At 37.4% G+C, this 19,471-nt stretch overlaps 1 protein-coding gene across 1 annotated transcript in view; it reads right to left on the reverse strand.

The window, feature by feature from the left end:
* Positions 1 to 1,987: 1,987 nt before the first annotated feature.
* The window catches only part of LOC123022905 (histone deacetylase 9-like), a 228,648-nt gene continuing 211,164 nt past the window's right edge, over positions 1,988 to 19,471 (reverse strand). Inside the window, exons 11-12 of the mRNA XM_044429032.1 lie at positions 18,965 to 19,182; positions 1,988 to 5,396 (exon numbers count right to left, since the gene is read on the reverse strand). Coding sequence (XP_044284967.1) covers positions 5,079 to 5,396; positions 18,965 to 19,182 — 536 coding nt within the window. The 3' untranslated portion in view covers positions 1,988 to 5,078. The remainder of the gene's footprint in view (positions 5,397 to 18,964; positions 19,183 to 19,471) is intronic.

Consider the following 19,471-nt stretch of genomic DNA (forward strand, 5'->3'; position numbering starts at 1 on the left):
CCCCACAATCATAGCAATGATTGTCATGGCATCTAGAACCTAGCTGCTTTCTTGCAAAGAGTATTCTCCTATATAAACAGCAACAGTTTATAGAATCTGGATTGGAGATCCAGATGTAGACCCTAGTTTGCCAGTTGCACATTCTTAGCTTAGTTTTTAAATCAAAGCCTTAAGTGAAATGACGTTTAGACCCAGCAATGCATTTCCACAATATGCATCCCAGAACAATTTCATGAAGCATTCTGGTTGCATGAAACACTTTTCAAAGCCATATGGTTCTACAAGCATCATCACACTCAGGGGGCATAAGTGATTGCCAGAGGAAGTTCTCTTCCCTGAAGGATCCCAGTCCAAATTTTACCCAGGTGTGAAGAACTCTTTGGTACCTTCCCTAGTCTGCCCGCCACCACTGGCTGAGTCTGCATTCATGCAGCAGTATCTGTGGGGAACAGTGTAAAGGCAGCCCTTTTGCCCACCAGTAATAAAAGCCAGAAGCCTCAAAGCTGGTCTGAATATAACATGTTTACCATGGATTGGAAAAATGCACAGGTGCAGGGGTCTTCACTGTATGTACGTGTGCCTGTATGTCACTTCCTTCTGATCATATACTGTAAATCATATCTTAGAGACTGTGATCAAGCATAGAAGAATAGGTTGTATTCTGTGCCTAAGCTGTTCATAAACATTGTGGCAGCACAATTTGCTTTGGACTAAAGGACCTATGCAATAACAAGCTTTGGCTTAATTCAAAGACCCGCTTTGGTTGCAGATAAACATGTAATGATGGGCAGTTTCAACAGTACATTCAGATAGCACATTACAAAATGTGAGGTAACACTGGCCGTAAAAGAGGGTGTGCTACAGTGATAGTGCCAGGCTTTCTGTAAATGCTAAGAGTTCTAAATGCTAATAAAAGTGGAGAGAGAGAATGGTTTTTTCCTGGAACATTTAAGATGGAATGGTAGAACCGTTGCTATCTGTGAAGTGCATGCTCATGTCCCTACAGAGTTTCTTTTGGAAAGAGGTGTTTGTTTGCTGTGCCTTATCAAGAACCTTTCTGATCAGAAATGACACTGGGATGAAAGAACTGACTGGGCACATCATGGGCACCTATGATTCCATCATGTCACCCTCACTTCTCCTTTTAACTACAGCCATATCTAAGCTGGCGTTTGACTGTGTCCTTTGAAGACAGGCAGCTATGTTTATATCAACTTTGGTCCCGAGCCAGACGAACCAAGGCTGTGATCTTACACACACACACTGCCCTGGGACTAAGCCTGACTGAACATAGTTGGGCTTACAAGTAAACATGCATAGAGTTGTGCTCTTGACCTGTTGTAGTTCTACTGAAATTAAGGGCATGAGCTAGTCCTATTGATTTCAGTGGAAACATGACCCACTTGCCATGGATTGGGGCAATTAGCTTTTAAAACACAATCTTGGAAGGAAAGGCTGTTGGTTATTACCTGTAACAATTTAGTACCAACATTTCTTATTTATAGATATCCAAGTTTATAATCAATATCATCATCTAAAACATCTATAATGCTTCAAGTGCAAATCCATTTTTCAGAAATGAATTAAAAAAACCTTTTGAGCCAAGTGATCCCTAGCTACCAAAATTCTGGATAAACAGAATTCTGAAAATGCGTGTTTATTTGTATTATAGTTTTCAAGATGATGCAATGAGTGATCCACATGTTCAAGACAAATGTGATGAAGAGAAAATGAACATGCACATATATTTCCATTTTATACAATGTGTAATGGTTGATGTGGGCTCATGTAACAGACCAAAAATAGACTTTTTGTAATTTAAAATGGGGCAAAAAGCATGATCCTAAATCTGTTATCTCAACATTAATAAGCAAACATATTTGCCTAAATGAAAGAGAAAGTGCTGACTTAGCAGTATCGACTTTACACAAAGCCAAGTATGTGAAAGGGAATCTTTTGAGAAAAAAAAACTTTATTTGAGAAAGGAATATATAGACTTGTATCAGGAGGCAAAATAGGGAACATACAAACAGAATATATTTACAACACAAAACAAGAGATCACCAAAAGTGTAAATTATAATAAATACAGTAGATTTAAAATGTGACAGCAATTAGAAATATGGTTGCTTAAACCCAGTTTTTCTTTTTCACTGGTTCCAGGTAACTTTTCTCTTAAAGATTTGAGTGGCCTGAAAGTCTACTATACTGGGGTAACTCTGCTCAACTGTGTTACAAAAATATCTTTATAGTTACACATGTTTTTGAAACATTAATGTACAAAAGTTCATTTGTATTCAGATTCCTGCCCAAATAAAATGCATTTTAAAAAGATGCACTATCCCTTTTTGAGTGTGCTAAAATTAGAATATACGGGGCAGTAGGGATATGCAAGATGTAAGCCTACTTCCCTGCTATATCTGCTTTATGGCTCTAAATATCAGTTCCTCTACTTTTCTTCAAGCAACAATAACCTCAACAGTGGCATTAAAGCTCTAAAACCTCACAGTCAGCTTTTACACATCTAATAAAGCTGAATATTTTAGGTGGCCTCTGTTAAACACTGCATTCTGTTCCTAAGTATCGGTACTTTGGAGTGTGTTTGAATGCTGGCTTTCTGCTTCTGGTTTGTCAACAGAGCATGACCTAGAACTATGAAATGTCAGCACTGTTCTCTAGACTCACAGGAATTGTGGAAAACCAGTGGTGCAGACTGTTAAGAACCCAGGTGAAATACCAGCTGAGGGAAAATGCTGAGAACTTTTCCCCATTTCCCCAAATGCGGGTGAACAGTGTCAAGCCATTCTGATACACTAGACATTTTGAATGCTTCACATATCACAATTTCTTTCTCTGTGCAAGAAAGAAACATGGACATCATCACACATGAATAGACATGTGTTTATTTTGTGTATATGTGATGGGTCTATACATGAGGGATGGGCAACTTAAGGCCCTCCGGTTGTTTTAGTCTACAACTTCTATCAGTCCTTGTCAGTGGTCACACTGATAGGAGTTAAAGACTAAAGCATCTGGAGGCCACAACTTGCCCATCCTGGTGTACATGATGGAAAAGTGCAATGGGCCAGAGTTTTTATCACATGTATACAGATGAAGTGTATGCAAGTCATTCTACAATGAAGGGATATATATGTAGGGAACTGGTCAAGTATGGAGCAAACTTGATTTGCTGGTACAAGCAACTGTTTTTTTTTCCAAGTAGTTTTTCAAGAGGAAGGATAATGTATCTTCAGAAACTTCAACATTTTATAAGGGATTCTAGAGAATAAGATAAAAATGTAAACACCACATGCTTATATTAGAACTTTTCCATTTGGCAAAACAGCTCTCCCTTTTGAAAAGGATACTGCACCTTAAAATACCTTAGAAATATAAATATTGTGATAGGAAAAAAGAAAAAAATTACAAGGATTTCAGGTCAGTTTTGGATTAGCCATATTAAAAGGGTCTTAGTACAATTAATCTTTTGCTTAACAAAAGTAAACCTCTACAAGAAAGTAAACATATCAAAAGGGAATATAAAGGAAATGTTTCAGTGGAAAGCTTCCTTAACAATTTCTCTCCTTGCTTTGTTATTTTCTCTGACAATAAATCAATTCACAGAGTAGCCTTCAGAAAACAGAGAATAAAACACTATCCTCTTTTTCCCTTTGCCCCCCTTTTACATTCCATGTGCATGAATCACTTGGACTTCCTGTTTCCATAAGGCATTTCCTGTCCACCTTCACACAATTACTTTTCTTCAGGAGAACAGCAGGGACCTGACACAGCAATGACTTAAGTAAACGGCAGCTTCTACTGCATACCCATCTGTTCTGATTTTAGGGTATTTGAAGGAAATATGATCCTTCTGGAGGCACAGCTACATACAACTCCATGCATGTGCTATTAAATATTTAAATCTTATTGAAAATTATTTGCCAACCTGGTCTCCATTTTTCAGTCTTGGGCAACCTCCCCAGAGAAATCAGGCCTAAACATTCTCCTGTCCTCAGCACACAGAGCAGTTGCATTGGCCATTCTGTACCATCATGTGATCCACATTTCAGCAGCCAGATTCTGGATAAGCCAAGTATACCAAGGCTACCAATATTCCAAAATAGTCTCAGTGGCTCTGATGCAGGTACTCTGGAATGAATGGCTTGTTGCCCTTTCAAATAAAAGAGGGGCATACTGGAAAATCTTGGCCCCAATACAGATGCTAGAAACATTCATAAATGTGTCTCCGTCACTGTTATTAGCACAACCATGTAAATCTGTGTACTAGATGGTGTGCTATTGTGTCATTGAGTTTTTATTGAACAAATAAACTGATGAGAAAAGACCAAACCCATGTTTTTAATTTGGTTTCTTGCCGCCACCATCCCAATACAACTATAGCTATATCATGCATGTGGCTGGCGTACAATGTTGCACCAATACGCTTTAATGAAATTGATACTGATAGTGATGAAAGAAGATGGGGCAAATAATTAATGAATACAGAAGGGACGAAAATCAACAACATTTTAAAAAAGTGCACTCCAAGTCTAATTTCATCTACCCTCCACCTTATTTCCTTCAAGCTATATTCAATATTCAACTTTCTGACCACTGATATTTGGGGCACTGACAGTACCTGTCTAACAAGATTGGGGGTGAATCCCCTTCTTCATAACAGTGTGTAGGACTACAGTATAGTATATTATATACAAATGGATGGGAGTGTACATAGAAAGATGTCAAAAGTTTAGAAATGGAGAGAGTGAGAGCAATTCTTAGGTCTGATCCACAATAGCTGATCTCCACAAAAAGTTGATATAACATTGAGTTCCATCTCACTAGAACTAGTGTGGCAGAATTCATTAGTGCTAATACGAATTCTATTAATAACCCAAAGGCTTACACAGCAACGAGGGTTCCTCAATTTAACAAGCACTTTCTCACTATGCTTAAGGTGTGAACACATCTGCTGTTGTTAGATTTGCTGAATGCTAAAATCACGCAATTCCACTGAACTCTGCAGATGGAAATAAAAATTGTTTATCAAGGATTTAAAAATGCTTATTAGAATAGTACTCAGATAATCACTTTAATTACAAAGCCTGGAGCTAAATCTTTGCCTATTACCTGTTGCACAAAAGCAGCTTTCTCCCCAGATTCCATGTGCTGAGTCTGAATATCATCATCATTGTCTTGTGGTTCCTCTTTCACCTTCACAGCCCCCAATGGCTGCCCCAGTCCGCTGTCCAAAGGAACACTACTGCTGTCATCTCTAATGCTGCTACCAACAGAGGGAGCCCTCTCTTCCTGCATTGAATGATCTCCATGAAGTTCTTCTTCAGCTTCTTCCAGACCTCCAGGTTGCTTTAGCTGTTCAATAGATTTAGAAAGCATCTGAAACAGAGAAACAGGAATGAAATAGTTACTTGGCAAAATTATTTTCAAAGGCCATCAAGGCATGAAAACATGGATTCTTTTATTGGTTGTAGCTGTATTTCCATTTTCTAAATGTTAATTGCATTTAAAATCTACTAGATTCATTATAAATAACTAGGAAATTTATTAAAAGTTACCAAAGACTGTAATGCAGGACCACAGATGCTTGCAAATTATGCTCATTTAACATTAAGCACATGCAGTTTTCCTCGCGCTGTTATGAGCATATTTTTGTGTCTATATGTGCTCTTTCCTCTTGTTTGTAAAGAAATAAAAGGCATGTGCTTAAATTAGTCATTAAATTAAGTAATCTATTTTATAAATCCCCTGAATAGCTATGTATTCTTGTCTTTCTGCAGCCAAGTGTACTGCTATATGGAATCATGTGAAATTATTAACCAAAGTATTGCAGAACATAAATAAGAATATTTATATGCAACTACATCTGAGAAGAGAAAAGGAACATTATTATCTTGACTATGTTAACTAATTTAATATTCAAATCCTACCTGGTTAATTGCCTCCCAGTCAATACTATGCCTGCCATTGTATCAACTTTCCATAAACATTTATTGGATTCGCCAGAATTTTTTTGGGGGGGGGAGTTCACTGTAATTTCTCCTGCAGAAGCAAAATGGTTCTGACTTTTCCTTGTTCTATTATTGTCTTACCCAACCTCAAAACAAAACTGATGCAATGGTGGATATCTTGAGTGTTTTTCTGTAGGGCTAAGTATAAGGTTTGTGAGTGACTGTTGAATGAAGTATATACAAGACTGCTATCTTTAAAAGAGTGATGAAGATTTCATTTAGGACCCCAAATTTTTAAACCTTCTATGAAGAGTGTCATACTTAGCTAAGAACAGATTATCAATCTCCTTGAGAACTGATTGTTACGAGAAAAGTCAGGATAGGATCACCCTTTCTACCTGGACATTAGATGTTACTTATTCATTCATTTATATTGAATAGCCAAGGTGCTATACGCTATCAGAAGCTTACCATGACAACAACCTTTTTTTTTAAACAGAAAAGCAAATCACAGAGGAGCAATCACACTCCAAGAACCAAAGAACACACACCATTGCCCTCATCATCACCAAAACATATATATCACTTTTTTCCCACTTGGTGAATTCAAGAGGGCTTCCAAGATTTGCCAAACAGTCCTATAAACACGCTAATGTCTGCAAATTAAAACTATGTTTTGTAAATACTACCATTAAGGAACACTTCCAGCTTTAACCCTACTCAAAGAGCCATGCTTTATCTAAAAGCTGAAAAAGCACTGTGTTGGGACCTGACAGATCTTTCTCATGAAGGGCATTCTGTAAGGTGGAACCCAACGCAGAAAAAAGCCCTGTTTGTAATTGTTGCCTGTTGTACTGAGATGACTGAGGAACTTGAGGCCAGTCCTCATATGCTGAGTGGAACATGTTGAGAGAAATAAATGAAAAGAGGAGGCCCTTAAAGGATCCAAGTCCATGATAGTTTAAGACTGAAGACTGAAGCCAACAGGCTGACCCGAGTCTAGAAACAAACCAGCAAGTAACAAAAATCAAGCAGAATAAGTACAATATGTTCTTATGGTCTAGCCCTGTCAACAACCTTGTTGGTGGTGGCACTTTGCACTAGCCAAATTTTCTAAATCTTTTCCTACTCACTGTTCAGCCCTCAGTCATTCCCCACTCCCATCCCATGGCCTTCCAAATACATGTTTGGAACAATGCTACTAAGCAGTATGACTTGCAGCAAAGAAAAGTAAATTCTCCAAATGCCTCTTCTGATTTTTGGGGGAAGCTGTCTGTTTCAGTTTAAACAAAAACAAAAGAGGAACACTGAATATTGCATCTAATTTGTTTGACAATGCTGTATTTTTCCTGGTGAGATCGATGCTTCTGGGTTGTATCCTTGTAAGTGACAGTCGCTAAAGGTACAATAGCATTTTGGAACAACCAGCATTACATACAACAACAGCAGAGATGCACAAGATCCAGTGTCAGGATCCAAACACCCACATATATGGACTCCTTGTTTATAAGTGCCATTGATTCAAGGCAGCTCCATCCCCTGAGCTACACGCTAACTGTCCAAGCCCTAAATCAAAGCCTTCACTGCAGGAAATGGTAATCAAAACATCATAGAATGTTTTCTACTATTAAGATGTCTTTTTCCTATTCAGAAGTATAGACATAAAATCATTATATGGACCTAATAAATTACAGGAACATTATATGTTCCTAATTTCGCCTTGGCTTTTGTCTAACAACCAAAATCAGTCCTCTGTTTGTCATTATTTTTGTTGCTGCCACAGGAAGGAATCAGCTGCCAGTGTTAGAAGGATGATCCAAAAACAGCTCTCCATTTTTCTATCAGATTATTATAATTTCTATCATCATATGATTCTTCTCTTTGCTATACTATTATTATGTGGCCTGAGAGCCTTCTTTTGAGAACCAAGCCAGGCTACTAAGTCTTTCCCAAAGAATTTCATTTTGGATGTGTATGCAACCTTATTTTATTCTTTGCTAAGATTGTACCAATACAATAGCAACAAACTGTCAATGGACTTTTACTCTTAGTAATGTGGAAGATTACTACATGATGATTATTATGTCCATAGTATTATTTCTGAGTAGAGCAGTTTTGGTCTTGGAGTGAAAATTAAAATAAATCTATACCACATAAAATTAGCTGAGCATGCTACAACTCTTGGTACATTGAACAAGTCCTTATAGCTATGAAACAGCAGCTATCAAATGCAATGTCTAAATGTGTTCCAAATTCTGCAAGGCTGGTAAATTATTTTTTAAGAATTGGTAATGGAAGCAAATTCATCCACACATCACAAGCAAAACTGACAACAGAGTTTATATTCACTCCAGGCAGTCTAAGAATTTATGAGGAAGGCAAGGAGTCCATTAAAATCACTTTCGTCTCTTCTATGAGGTTTCACCAGATTTGTCTGATTTTTTTCTAAACCTAGACCAGTGTAGAGCAGACTTGATCATAACAAAAATCTTTATCACAATTTTAGTTCCCAATAATTATAACAGCTAAAAAGATGGTTATATAACATTATTTGTTTTCTTTCAAAGAATGGTTAGTTGATTATTCTGTTGCACAAAAGATTTTTTAAACTGACAATGGTTATGGTTGTCATCCATACACATTCTCAGAATGCTACTGAATGGACACATTCACATTACACCTGACAATATCTCAGTGTAAAATCATCTGCATGTTTATAAATTATGGCTACCTGGAATTGGAAAATATATGGCATTTTCAGTAGGCTGAAGCACTAGTTCACTCTCTGTTGTGAAGTAGCAAGGTGGTTTGATCATTAGTTCATTAGCTACTTCTTTAGGTACAACGAGCACTTGAAATATCTTCATTCTGGATGGGATTATTGGTAGAGATAACACTTCTAAGACATTTAATGATTATGTGATTCAGTACACAATAAGGATCTAGACAATATCCCTGTGTTGCTTCTAAAACTTATGTGGATGACCAAGCTTGTGCAGAAACTATCTACTTATCTACATATTGGACAAGATACTCTAACTTTTGAAACATCTGTTGCTGAGCCACCAGGAATGGCCGGCTGCTGACTGGCTAACTGAAAAATACAAACTCAACATCTGGCTAACAGATAACCATCTACAGCTACATGAGTCACGGATGCTGGACCATCTGTAAAGCATTCCATGTGCCAGTTGCTCAGCATCAGGTGGGTTACTCTTAAAAAGATTCCAAGAGAGAATGAGATCCAGACTACAGCTCAGTTAGGAAACATTTATTTCCTCACCATACTCCTTCTGCATGCTTTCAAGTTCAAAGTGGGGATCTCGTTCTCTTTTGTGATACATTATAGCACTATCCTTGCAGACCTGATAAGGCAGATGTTGTAACCTTCGTGTGACATTTGCAGTAGTTCACATAAAGAACTCACTTACAGCAGTATTAGCATGACCATACTAAATGAATTCCAAAGTTTTCTTGTAAACCTTTATAAAACCAAATGTATGCAGACAGGTGGATTTATTCAAAAGACAAACAAAAACAGGTCAGTATTAATGACCCTGTTTCACAAAACAACATGATTTTCTCAAGCTCTTACTGTCATGCAGCAGTGATGAAATCCTGATGATAGTTAAAATATGCTAAGTTGAATTTTATAAACAACGCTTTAACTTAATCAAACTTAACCAAGTATTTTTTTTTCCATGCAGATGTCACAGAATGCTTCTAGCTCCAGATATGAACTTCAGAGGGAAGAATATATATGGTGGTGGTGGAAAAAAAGGACTGGAGATCTGTCCTACTTGTACACATTGCGGGGAGAATGGGAATTGTGGTGCATTTATATTGTCTCCAAGCAGCCGAAAGGAACAGTGAAACTGGCAGTCTCTGTGGATTCAAAGTCAGCACAAGAGAAAACACTGGAAAGACCTATCAGAACAAGGGCTGTGTTTTACCCAAGGGGCAAACTGACCCCTCAGGATGACACAGGATGGAGTGGCATATCTCTTGGCAAGAAGTCAAATGTCTGCAGGGGAGATAAACTGGGCTTGGAGGAACTTCAATAGAACAAGACTGTGATGTTGCAATGGAAAGCTCAATGACTTGGTACAGAGGGGCAAAGGAACAAAAAAGTGGATTTCTCTGGTAATGTAATCTAACCAGAAGAAAGATGACAAGAAACTTAGAACATCAAAGAAGCAGCGACAACTTCTAGTAGCTTTTTGCGCAAAAGTTACAAAACCAAAATAAGTTGGGGGAGGTACGGTTAGAAGAGAAAATTGCCTTGGACAGATGGTGACCTTGCGGATGAGAGGTTATGGAGAGGAGATGACAGTAATTCTTCCAGCCTACAACACTGGCTGTACAAGTCCCAAATGCCTATATCCCTGTTCCAATACTTTCAGCATGCTGGCCACACCTTGCATAGTTTTGAGAATATCAAGCATGGACTTCACATACAATATATAACATGTCGGTTTTATACTTTGCTATCATACATATTCTAAAAGCTTGCATGATACAGGCCTCAGATATATGGCCAAAGACAAAGAGCATATTAGTGCTTTTCCACCATGGTAATTTTATGTTACAGTGTGAGGAAAGCAACTAAGAGTTGATTCAGCCAATGCATAGGAGGGAAATAGGAGTAAACTGACTCCGCACCCCTTTTCTCCACACCCCTCTTTATATCCAAATGCACTATTTTGGTCACTTTCCGAAAGTGAAAGCAGGTCGGGTACTTATTTGTGTACACAGTTTAGGGATGTTTAAGGTGTTCATTCAATCTTTATTTCAAATCAAACCAAACTGATCTACATGTCTTCTACTAATGTGTGGATTGGAACACAGTTATCCTATGGGTTTAGCACATTTCCAAATGTTTCAATCAAGTTTTCATCTCAGAAATATGGATTTCATGACTAAATACATATGGAAATGCATACTTAAAGAGAAAATACATTCTGTATTCTGTATATATTGTGAGACAAAAGTAAAAAAATACGTATTTAAATACAGATCTTTGTGCAGCTTTAAAAAAATCATAAATTAATGTGGAAATTGGACAGAACAGACTTCATCCTAAATTCACACCTCACCTCTGACCTAACACTCTGAGGTCTGGAAGCAAGTCCAGCATGGATATTTGGCACAGGGGCCAGCTTACATGAGTCTGATTCTTTTCTGCCTACTGACTTCTTTTTAAAAAATGAGGTGGAGTTTCCAATCATGTCAGTATAGCATCAGGAAATATTGATTATTTCTGAATTAATGTAAACTATGGGATTGCAATCTTGTGGAGGTGATGTACATCTAATACTTACCCGAACTAATTCAGCAGACATTTAAACAACCTCTAAAAACTGGCAGGCCATTTCCATGAGCTAAAGTTGTACTGTTCAATAAATAATAAGAAGGCTGGGGAAGGACAGGACAATTAATAGCTACCCTGCATTACAAAATAGCTTGAATTATTATCTTCATGTCTGATAAGCAATGTATTTCACACCCGTGCACACATATGCATACACAGTTTGGATCGTCTGTTTCTACCAGAAATAACTTGATCCTCATAAATTTTTTAATTCATACATATTAAATGAAAACTTGACGTGATAATTAATTCTACACTTCTAGTAAAACATACAGGATACAATCGTGCCAAATTACAGATTCTTAATTCCTCTTCATTATAATAGAAGATATTGCATGCTTATTTCTGTCTTTGAAACTGACATAATTTTAACACTCAAAAAGGGGAGGTGAAATAGGGAATTAGTATTATGTATAGGCATTCATGATAATTTGTTTTTTTTTTTTTAAATTTAAAACTTCACCAAAATTTTTTTAAAAGAATATTTAAAAAAAAACCCAAAAAAAATGAAAAACTGTAAAAAAAAAAAAAAAGATCTTTACTCAAAGGCTCATCATGTAGGAAAAATAAGTACTCAAGTAATAAGCATGAAACTATTGACTAGACTAAAGGTGTACACAGGGTTGTTTTCAAAACTAGAATTTGCAAATTATTTAAATGGAGAAAGCTACTTAGTGAACAGTGTGCAGCAAATGGAATCTCAACCATTTCATTTCTTTTGTTTGCAGGAAATTAAACTGTAAGGAAGATGCTTAAGCCAAAGTAAACAGCAGCAGCAGAGGAAGCATTTTGCGAAATTAGTCTAACCAAGAAAGGACTTCAAAAGGCAGTGGTACCTGCTCGACTCGACATGAGAAAATAGTAAGTAAACAAACTGGCCACAGATCACAAGCCATATATATAAATTATAGATTTTGCTTACAGCAAGTCATGTATTTTTCCCGAAGTGTAAGCTTTCATGAAATCCATAATTTCCTGAGACCTTTAAATGAAATCGCTGCACAGACATGCAAAGAACAAAGCACTCAGAGAGTAGCTCCTAACAGGAGCAGTAGAAAGAACCACAGAGATGCGTTTGGCCTATATGCTGTCTGCAAACTAATCCAAAAAGCATGACATAAATTCCTAAGGGACATAATTTATACTAGTCAGTTTAGCTAAAACCAATATTATGCACAAATCTGTCCACACATTTAACCACTTGTGGCAGTAAGCAGCTACTTGTCTATCCAACAAAAACATATTTTCCTATGTTCAACCTCAGTAAAGTCCTTCCCAAAAATTATCTCTATTAACTAAAAAAATTACTAATGATTTTCAAAATTAAGTATAGCAAAACAACTGAAGATAGCTGCTGAGGTTTGAACTACTATCTGTGCCGTTGTACTTTAAAGAGGGTTTATGGGATGGGTCTGTGAGTGATTTATCTAGATCGATGGTCTGCTTTGGACTGGCAGTAGGTTTTTGCTACCAGACCAGTGCTGCTCAGGGGAGGTCACTGCAGTCGAGCAGCAGATAGATTTTGAGTTGTTCTCAAAATATTTAATTTGCTTCCTTGAGGAAGCTTGTAGCTTGAGGGGAAGCAGAGGTGAAACACAAACTAGTTTAGATCCAGTGGTTCTGGATAATGGCAGTCCAATTTTGCTATTCTTGGTGCATATCTTGCTGATCATTTTGATACATCCCTATCTGGGCTCAGGTCCGGTATGGGAACAGATATGGCCTTGGTCATCCTTGGAGATTAGTTGTGCTGTGTGCTGGATTGAGGAATGCAACTTTCTTTCTGGACCTTTCTGTGGCTTTTAATGCTGTGGCATCCATCTGGATCATTTATCTGGATTAGGCTTAGGGGCATGGTTTTACAGTGGTCCTGATCCTAGTCAGAAGAAGCCACAATACTGGTCCAGCTTGCTTGTTTCACTGGGCTTGTATTTGTAACATACTTCTGGAGACTTGCAATGGTAACATACTTCTCGAAAACCATGATGAATTGTTCTCAAGCTTAGCCCATCATAGTCAGTCAGTACTGTGGAATGAGTGGCTTGAAGAAGTCATTAGACTGCCCCCCACCTAAAGCTATCAATGGTTACTAGTCCTGATGGCTCTGCATTATCTCTAGTCGCAAAGGCCTCTTGATATTTGTTTCTGGAGAACACTAACAGGAGGTGTTGCACTCGTGTTCTGCTTCTGAGCATCTGTTTGGTCACAGTGCACACAGAATGTTCAACAAGATGGGTCTTCTGTCTGATACACCAGGGCTCTTCTTATGTTATTAACATTTTCAGATGAATGCTAATAGCCTGGTACACATGGTGCAAGTAGAATTTGCCTCTTTTAAGTTATTTGCAGAGACAGTTAACAGGAGTTTAAAAAGGTAAAAGATCTGCTGTAGACTCGGATTTTTGATACCTATGACAATTAGTTTAACTGGAGTTGCCAGACATCCTATCCCTTTTATTAGGTGGAATGGACTTCTAAAAATTGTGATCAAAGGACTCTACAAGGAAACAAGCTGTCATCTGGACAGAAGTATATTAAATCTGGCAACAGCAAAGTATCTTTAAATGGGAAGCCCAGTTCAGGTTTCCACACATTTATTTTTCAAAAGCAAGGGCAAGACTCTCCACTGACTTCTGGATGAGATGTCAAAATTTGCATTTCAGCTAAAATGTTTTGAGAAGGTCAGTGTAGTGCATCCCATAGGTATAAACGTCAGACTCCAATGAGAAGGTATACTGTTTCCCACATCAAAAACATGGTCTCTGACAAATGACAGAAGAAACCATGGGGGCTCTTCATTTGCAACAAGGATTAATGCAAACTTCTTGGTCTGGCTGATTGTTTCTCCTTTTTGTAGTAGAAACAATCCAATAAACCTTTACCTTTGGCTTATGTTGACTTTTGCTAGTTATCACTCCAATCACTCTATTGTCTTATAGCTGGGATTTATTAATCTTACTAAAGAATCAAGACTGATTCATGTAATTCTGTGATTCTGAAAACTTCTGTCCAGATCTTATTATAGAGGTCTTATAGATCCAGAGATGATGTATAACATACAATTTTTTCAAAGTCTTTATATAGCTTTACTATTAGATCACAGAAGTACGCAAATGTACCATGATTAACAGGGATAAGGTCAAGGGCTTTCCATTCTTGTTTATGAAGTAGCTTGCTTTGCAAAGCTTGCTTTGAGAACTACTTGTTACTGTTCTCATTATTATTCATGCTGTATAGGAGTAGACTGAGGACCAGTTTACAAATTGCCATTGCGGTTGTTGTCAGCAATACAGCAAATTAAGATAGCACCATCCCAGCCTTCATTTTTAAGTTGTTTCCCAGGCATAGATAATCTTGACTGAGTCCCAGTGTTGCTTAATATGGAATGGGGATACTCAGATTGGAATACTTTCTAGTTTCTCCATCACTTCAACTGAAAGTCAGTGTAGCTAGAAAAGGTTTGGCGAAATATGTTCAAACATTGTTTGAATAGCCTCATGATTTGATAGCATTCTTTAATGTACCTAAGAGGAGGGAAAATTAGAAAAGCCAGATGCTTACTAAAATGAAGGTGATTTCTCCAGGGACTTCAGCATTAAACATTGCTTAACACTCTATTATAAACTCATTATTTTATCTTATTATTCTGTCCAAAATAGGTTCCTAAAACTTTTTCATATTGTCCAAGCATATAACAGCCTTTGTGACAAACGAGCCATATGTAGTCACCAGGTATGCATAGCAGCTTATCAAGGGCATCCTTGAAAAACTGGAAACTTGCATAACAAGAACCAAAAGAAGCACTAACTTGTGCCAAAAAGCAAACAGACAATAAAGGATGAGAAAGTGAAGCCCATTACTAACAACATTAAACCCATCAATAAAAACATATAAATATTGCAGAAGCAAGAAAAAGGCTAGAGAGATGGTCAGAATTAAAACATAATTAAAGAAGAATGAGAAGATTGCAGTAAAAAGTTTGATTAATGAACTCTTTGCATTTGTAATCATTGCAGAAGATGTACAGCAGAAGCCCATACTTGAATGGTATCTGATTAACTAAGGGAAATAGTAATGACAGGAAATAAAGTTGTAAACCCCAGAGACAATTTAAAAACATAAAAATTACCAGATCCAGATAGTATCCATCCAAGTTATTAAAGTACTCAAATGTGAAACTGCTGATCTTCTAACAACAAATATATATAACATGTCCCTAAGATCAGCATCCATACCAGAGGGCTGCAGGGTGGCCAAAGTAACACCATTTTTTTAAAAAGATCCAGGGAAGATCCAGGAAATTACAGACTGGTCAGCTTAACAACTGTGCCAGGTGGAAAGAGTTGTTAAAGATAACATTATTTCAGCCAGGTTGTGCTGGAAGAATCAACATGGCTTCTGAAAGGTAAGTCCTATTTCACTAACAGTTTAGAGTTGTCTGGAAGTGTAAATAAATATGTAGACAGGGGTGATCCAGTAAACATTGTCAAAAGCCTTTTGGAAGTTCAAATAAACAAAGTTCCTCACCAAAGAGTCCACATAGCTGTCATGAAATAAGAGGAGAGGTCTCCTTATGAAGAAGGAAGAACAGAAAGCAAATAGTAGCAATACAAGGTTACTTCTTGCAATTTAAGGATTTAAACAGTAGCTTCTTCCCCCAAAGTTCTGGATTAAGACTAACACTTTTAAACACAAACAATCTAGTGTTGGGGTAAGCACTTGTATGGCGAGGTTTGCTGATGACATCAAATGATTTATGGTGATTTAAATAAAAAAGGGATCACAAAGAACTCCAAAACGCAATTTCTCAGCTGAAGGAATGAACATCAAAATGGCATATGCAGTCCAACGGGAGCAAGTGTAAAGTGATGCATGATGGGGCAAAAAGTCTAATTTTTCAGACACAAAGGTGAGATGTGAGCTGGCAGTGACTGACCATGCAGAGATCTTGGGGCTGTAGTGGACCAATGAAAATGTTGAGCTGTCGCGCCAAATTCCATGTTAAACATAATTTTTAAAAATCTGAAACAAAGCTGCCAATAGCATAACACATGTACACAAACCTACAGTGTGACCATGGTGTGTGCAGTTCTTCTAGTCACTATGCCTTAAAATATAGAACTGGAAGAAGTGGGCAACCTAAATTGTCAAGGGACTGGAGCAGGTCCCTGTGGAGAAACAGTATAAAGGCTGCAGCTATTTAGCTTAGGGGGAAAAGGATGAGTCAGTGGAGACCTGATAGAGTTGCATTGAATTATGCATTCTATGTCACAATGCTAGAAATCAAGGTCATCCTATGAAGCTAAGAGCTAAGCAAATAGACAAAATGAAGTATCCCATGCAGTACATTGCTAAACTGTAGAGTTCACTGTCATAAAATGTAGTGATGGCTATCAACTTGGACAACTTTATAAGGGGATTAGACAAATTCCTGGAAGATAAGGCTATTAATGGCTTCTAGTCATGATGGACTATATATTATCTCCAGTATCAGGAGCTGTATGCCTTTGTTTGCCAGGTGCTGGGACAGTAAGCAGAAGGTTAGGATTTTTGTGTTCTTATGGCAAAATAAATCTGCCTGCCTGATGCTGAAAAAACCAGGGGATGTTGTCTAGCACTTGGCCATGCTGCATGACTGGAGGTCTAGTGGATGTAATATAAAACAAACAATTATATGCATGAAAGCTAAAGGGAAAAATGCAATATGACACATTGGCTTATTCATTTTGAGAGAAACCTGGAAAGTTACTAACCACTGTTTATTATTGATACCCTTTGGGGAAAAAAAAAAATCACAAAGGGTCTGTCTTTCAATCAGTAATAAAATCTTGCTTTTGTTCTGACAACTGCAGGAAGGTGAAATATTTTGAAAACCTGGAAGCTCCAAGATGTACCTATGCCATATTGATTAAACATATGGAACACATACTAAATGAAAAGCTAACTGAAGTCCAGCTTGAGTAATCAAAACACCCTAGTTGAGAAGGGTTAACATGCAAGGATCAGCTCTGACTTTGAAGTCCTCTACTCTTCATTTTTCCTAATTAAGATGAGATTTAATAACCAAACCACTGTACATACTATGCATTTAAACTTGAAATTGTGTTTCTAATTTAGTTGGGAATTCTTAAGAGATTCCAAAGAATCCACATCCCTGGAGAAAAGTTTTTCAAGTGAGATGGGTTCACCTATGAATATGCCTTTTTATTTTCATTCTTTCATGTGATTGCTGTCCACATCTACAGCAATAAAGAAAAGATGCACAAACAGTGTAGGACTCATAGACATTGCCTAAATAACTTGCCTATGAAAACAAGCTCTGTAGATGTAGAAATCACAAGCAGAAGATAACTGAATTATCCCCACTTTATGGTAGTTGATAACACAGGCCAACTGCCCTTTGGCAATTTAAAAGTTTAGCCTCAATTTAGCCTTAATGGTTATAGACAGCTTGAATCTACTTCGTGAAAAATTATCCTGCAGTTGCCAGATTTTAGAGCAGAAAATATAGAATGCTTCAAGAATAAGCTGAGCAGACTTTCTCCTTTCTAAGCATGCACACTAATGTTATGTTTTTAGCATTAGTAAATAATTGAAGAATAAAACTGCTATATCTGTCATTTAGAATTGTAGGCTTAAACTGTGTGTCAGGCATTACACATGACCAGGAAGTGTCATGCCCAGAGAACCTTCAAGCCACATTTAAACATTATAACTTGTCTAAATAAACTATGATATACATTTGCCTTGGGCCAAGGCAGGCAGCTGCTTTTCTCCTTTCATTTCATGCCCAAATGCAGTTTGGAAGTCTGCAATTAACCATAGTTGCCCACTTTGCCATAATTGGGAAACTATGGTTATCAGCTTCAGAACATGGTCTGAAGTTGGTTTAAGGCCATGGCTTATTTCAACACTAGAGCACATAATTTTTTGGTACAGATGAAATGGGAAATTATGGTGAATTGGCCATTTCTGCATTGCATTTATGAGTTCTGTGAAGGTAGGAGAGATAAGCAAAAGACTTGTCCATATCTTGGCTTATTAAATTTTGGGGGGAAACCCCTCTGTTCAAGCAGTTTAAAGCTTTACACTGACTGATTCTAGAAATTTCTAATAATTTTACTCAGAATAAAAGAACAAACAGTTCAAATGTGAATGAGTGATTGCTATTTATAAATGTTTTTCTAAGAAGTAAGAAATCACAAAAAACTTAATGTTTAAAAATGCCATTCAAGTTTCCTTATATATAGCTTTATGTTTAATAAAATACTGTAAATAATACTATTTATTGAATCATCATCATCATCATCTGTTAGCATGATAGAACATTTATAATCTGTCTTTTTAATAATTTGTTTACTTACAATCTATATATCCAGGACATCAAGAGGAGAAAGAGTGTAAGCTTGAAGGCTGAGGCATGATCACTGTCAAACTCCTCTGGCAGTGTATGCAGAACCTTCCAGCTAACTGTTTGTCCTGATGAAGTGCTTTTAATATAAACATTCTTCACTCTACATTGAACTGTCATTCTGGTATCTAGGCTTTTTTCTTTCTCTCAAAGGTACGCAAATTGTATGTATCACCGTATCCGTTAGGTGTTCGGCTCTGAATCACACACTTACTTTGTTCATGTGGATCTGCTGCTGATACTGTTTCTGCTTCTCCAGAAACTGCTGATGCTGTTGTTGAATTACGAGCTGAGCCAAGGTGCTCTGAGGCAGCGGTGCTGACTGGGTTCGATTTAGTGGCCTGTGTCGAGGTAACTTAGGTGCAACTCTTAGGCTGGGCGAGACCCTTTCCTTGGTTGCCAGTGGTGACTGTGGATGGAGAGGCACTGCACCTGTAAGCCAGTGACATTGCACTCGTCAAATATGAAGACCAACAACGTTAAGGGGTCTTGTTCTATTATAAAACAGGGAAACACACAGTTACATGCAGAGCACATTATGAATTCTTGTCTGGGTACCCCTGAGTTGCCACTGAGTTCATAGGATGATTTTTTTTAAACATAGGCATAAAAGTAAAAGCTGATACAGCTGAGATTAGAAGTGATAATTGTGTTTCTGTACTCTTGTGAATAACATTTTAAAACTTGGAGCAAATTATTGGGCTTTCTGTAAATCATTTGT

Source organism: Varanus komodoensis, unplaced genomic scaffold (genome assembly GCF_004798865.1).
Source record: "Varanus komodoensis strain SLA01 unplaced genomic scaffold, ASM479886v1 scaffold2, whole genome shotgun sequence".
NCBI lineage: Eukaryota > Metazoa > Chordata > Lepidosauria > Squamata > Varanidae > Varanus > Varanus komodoensis.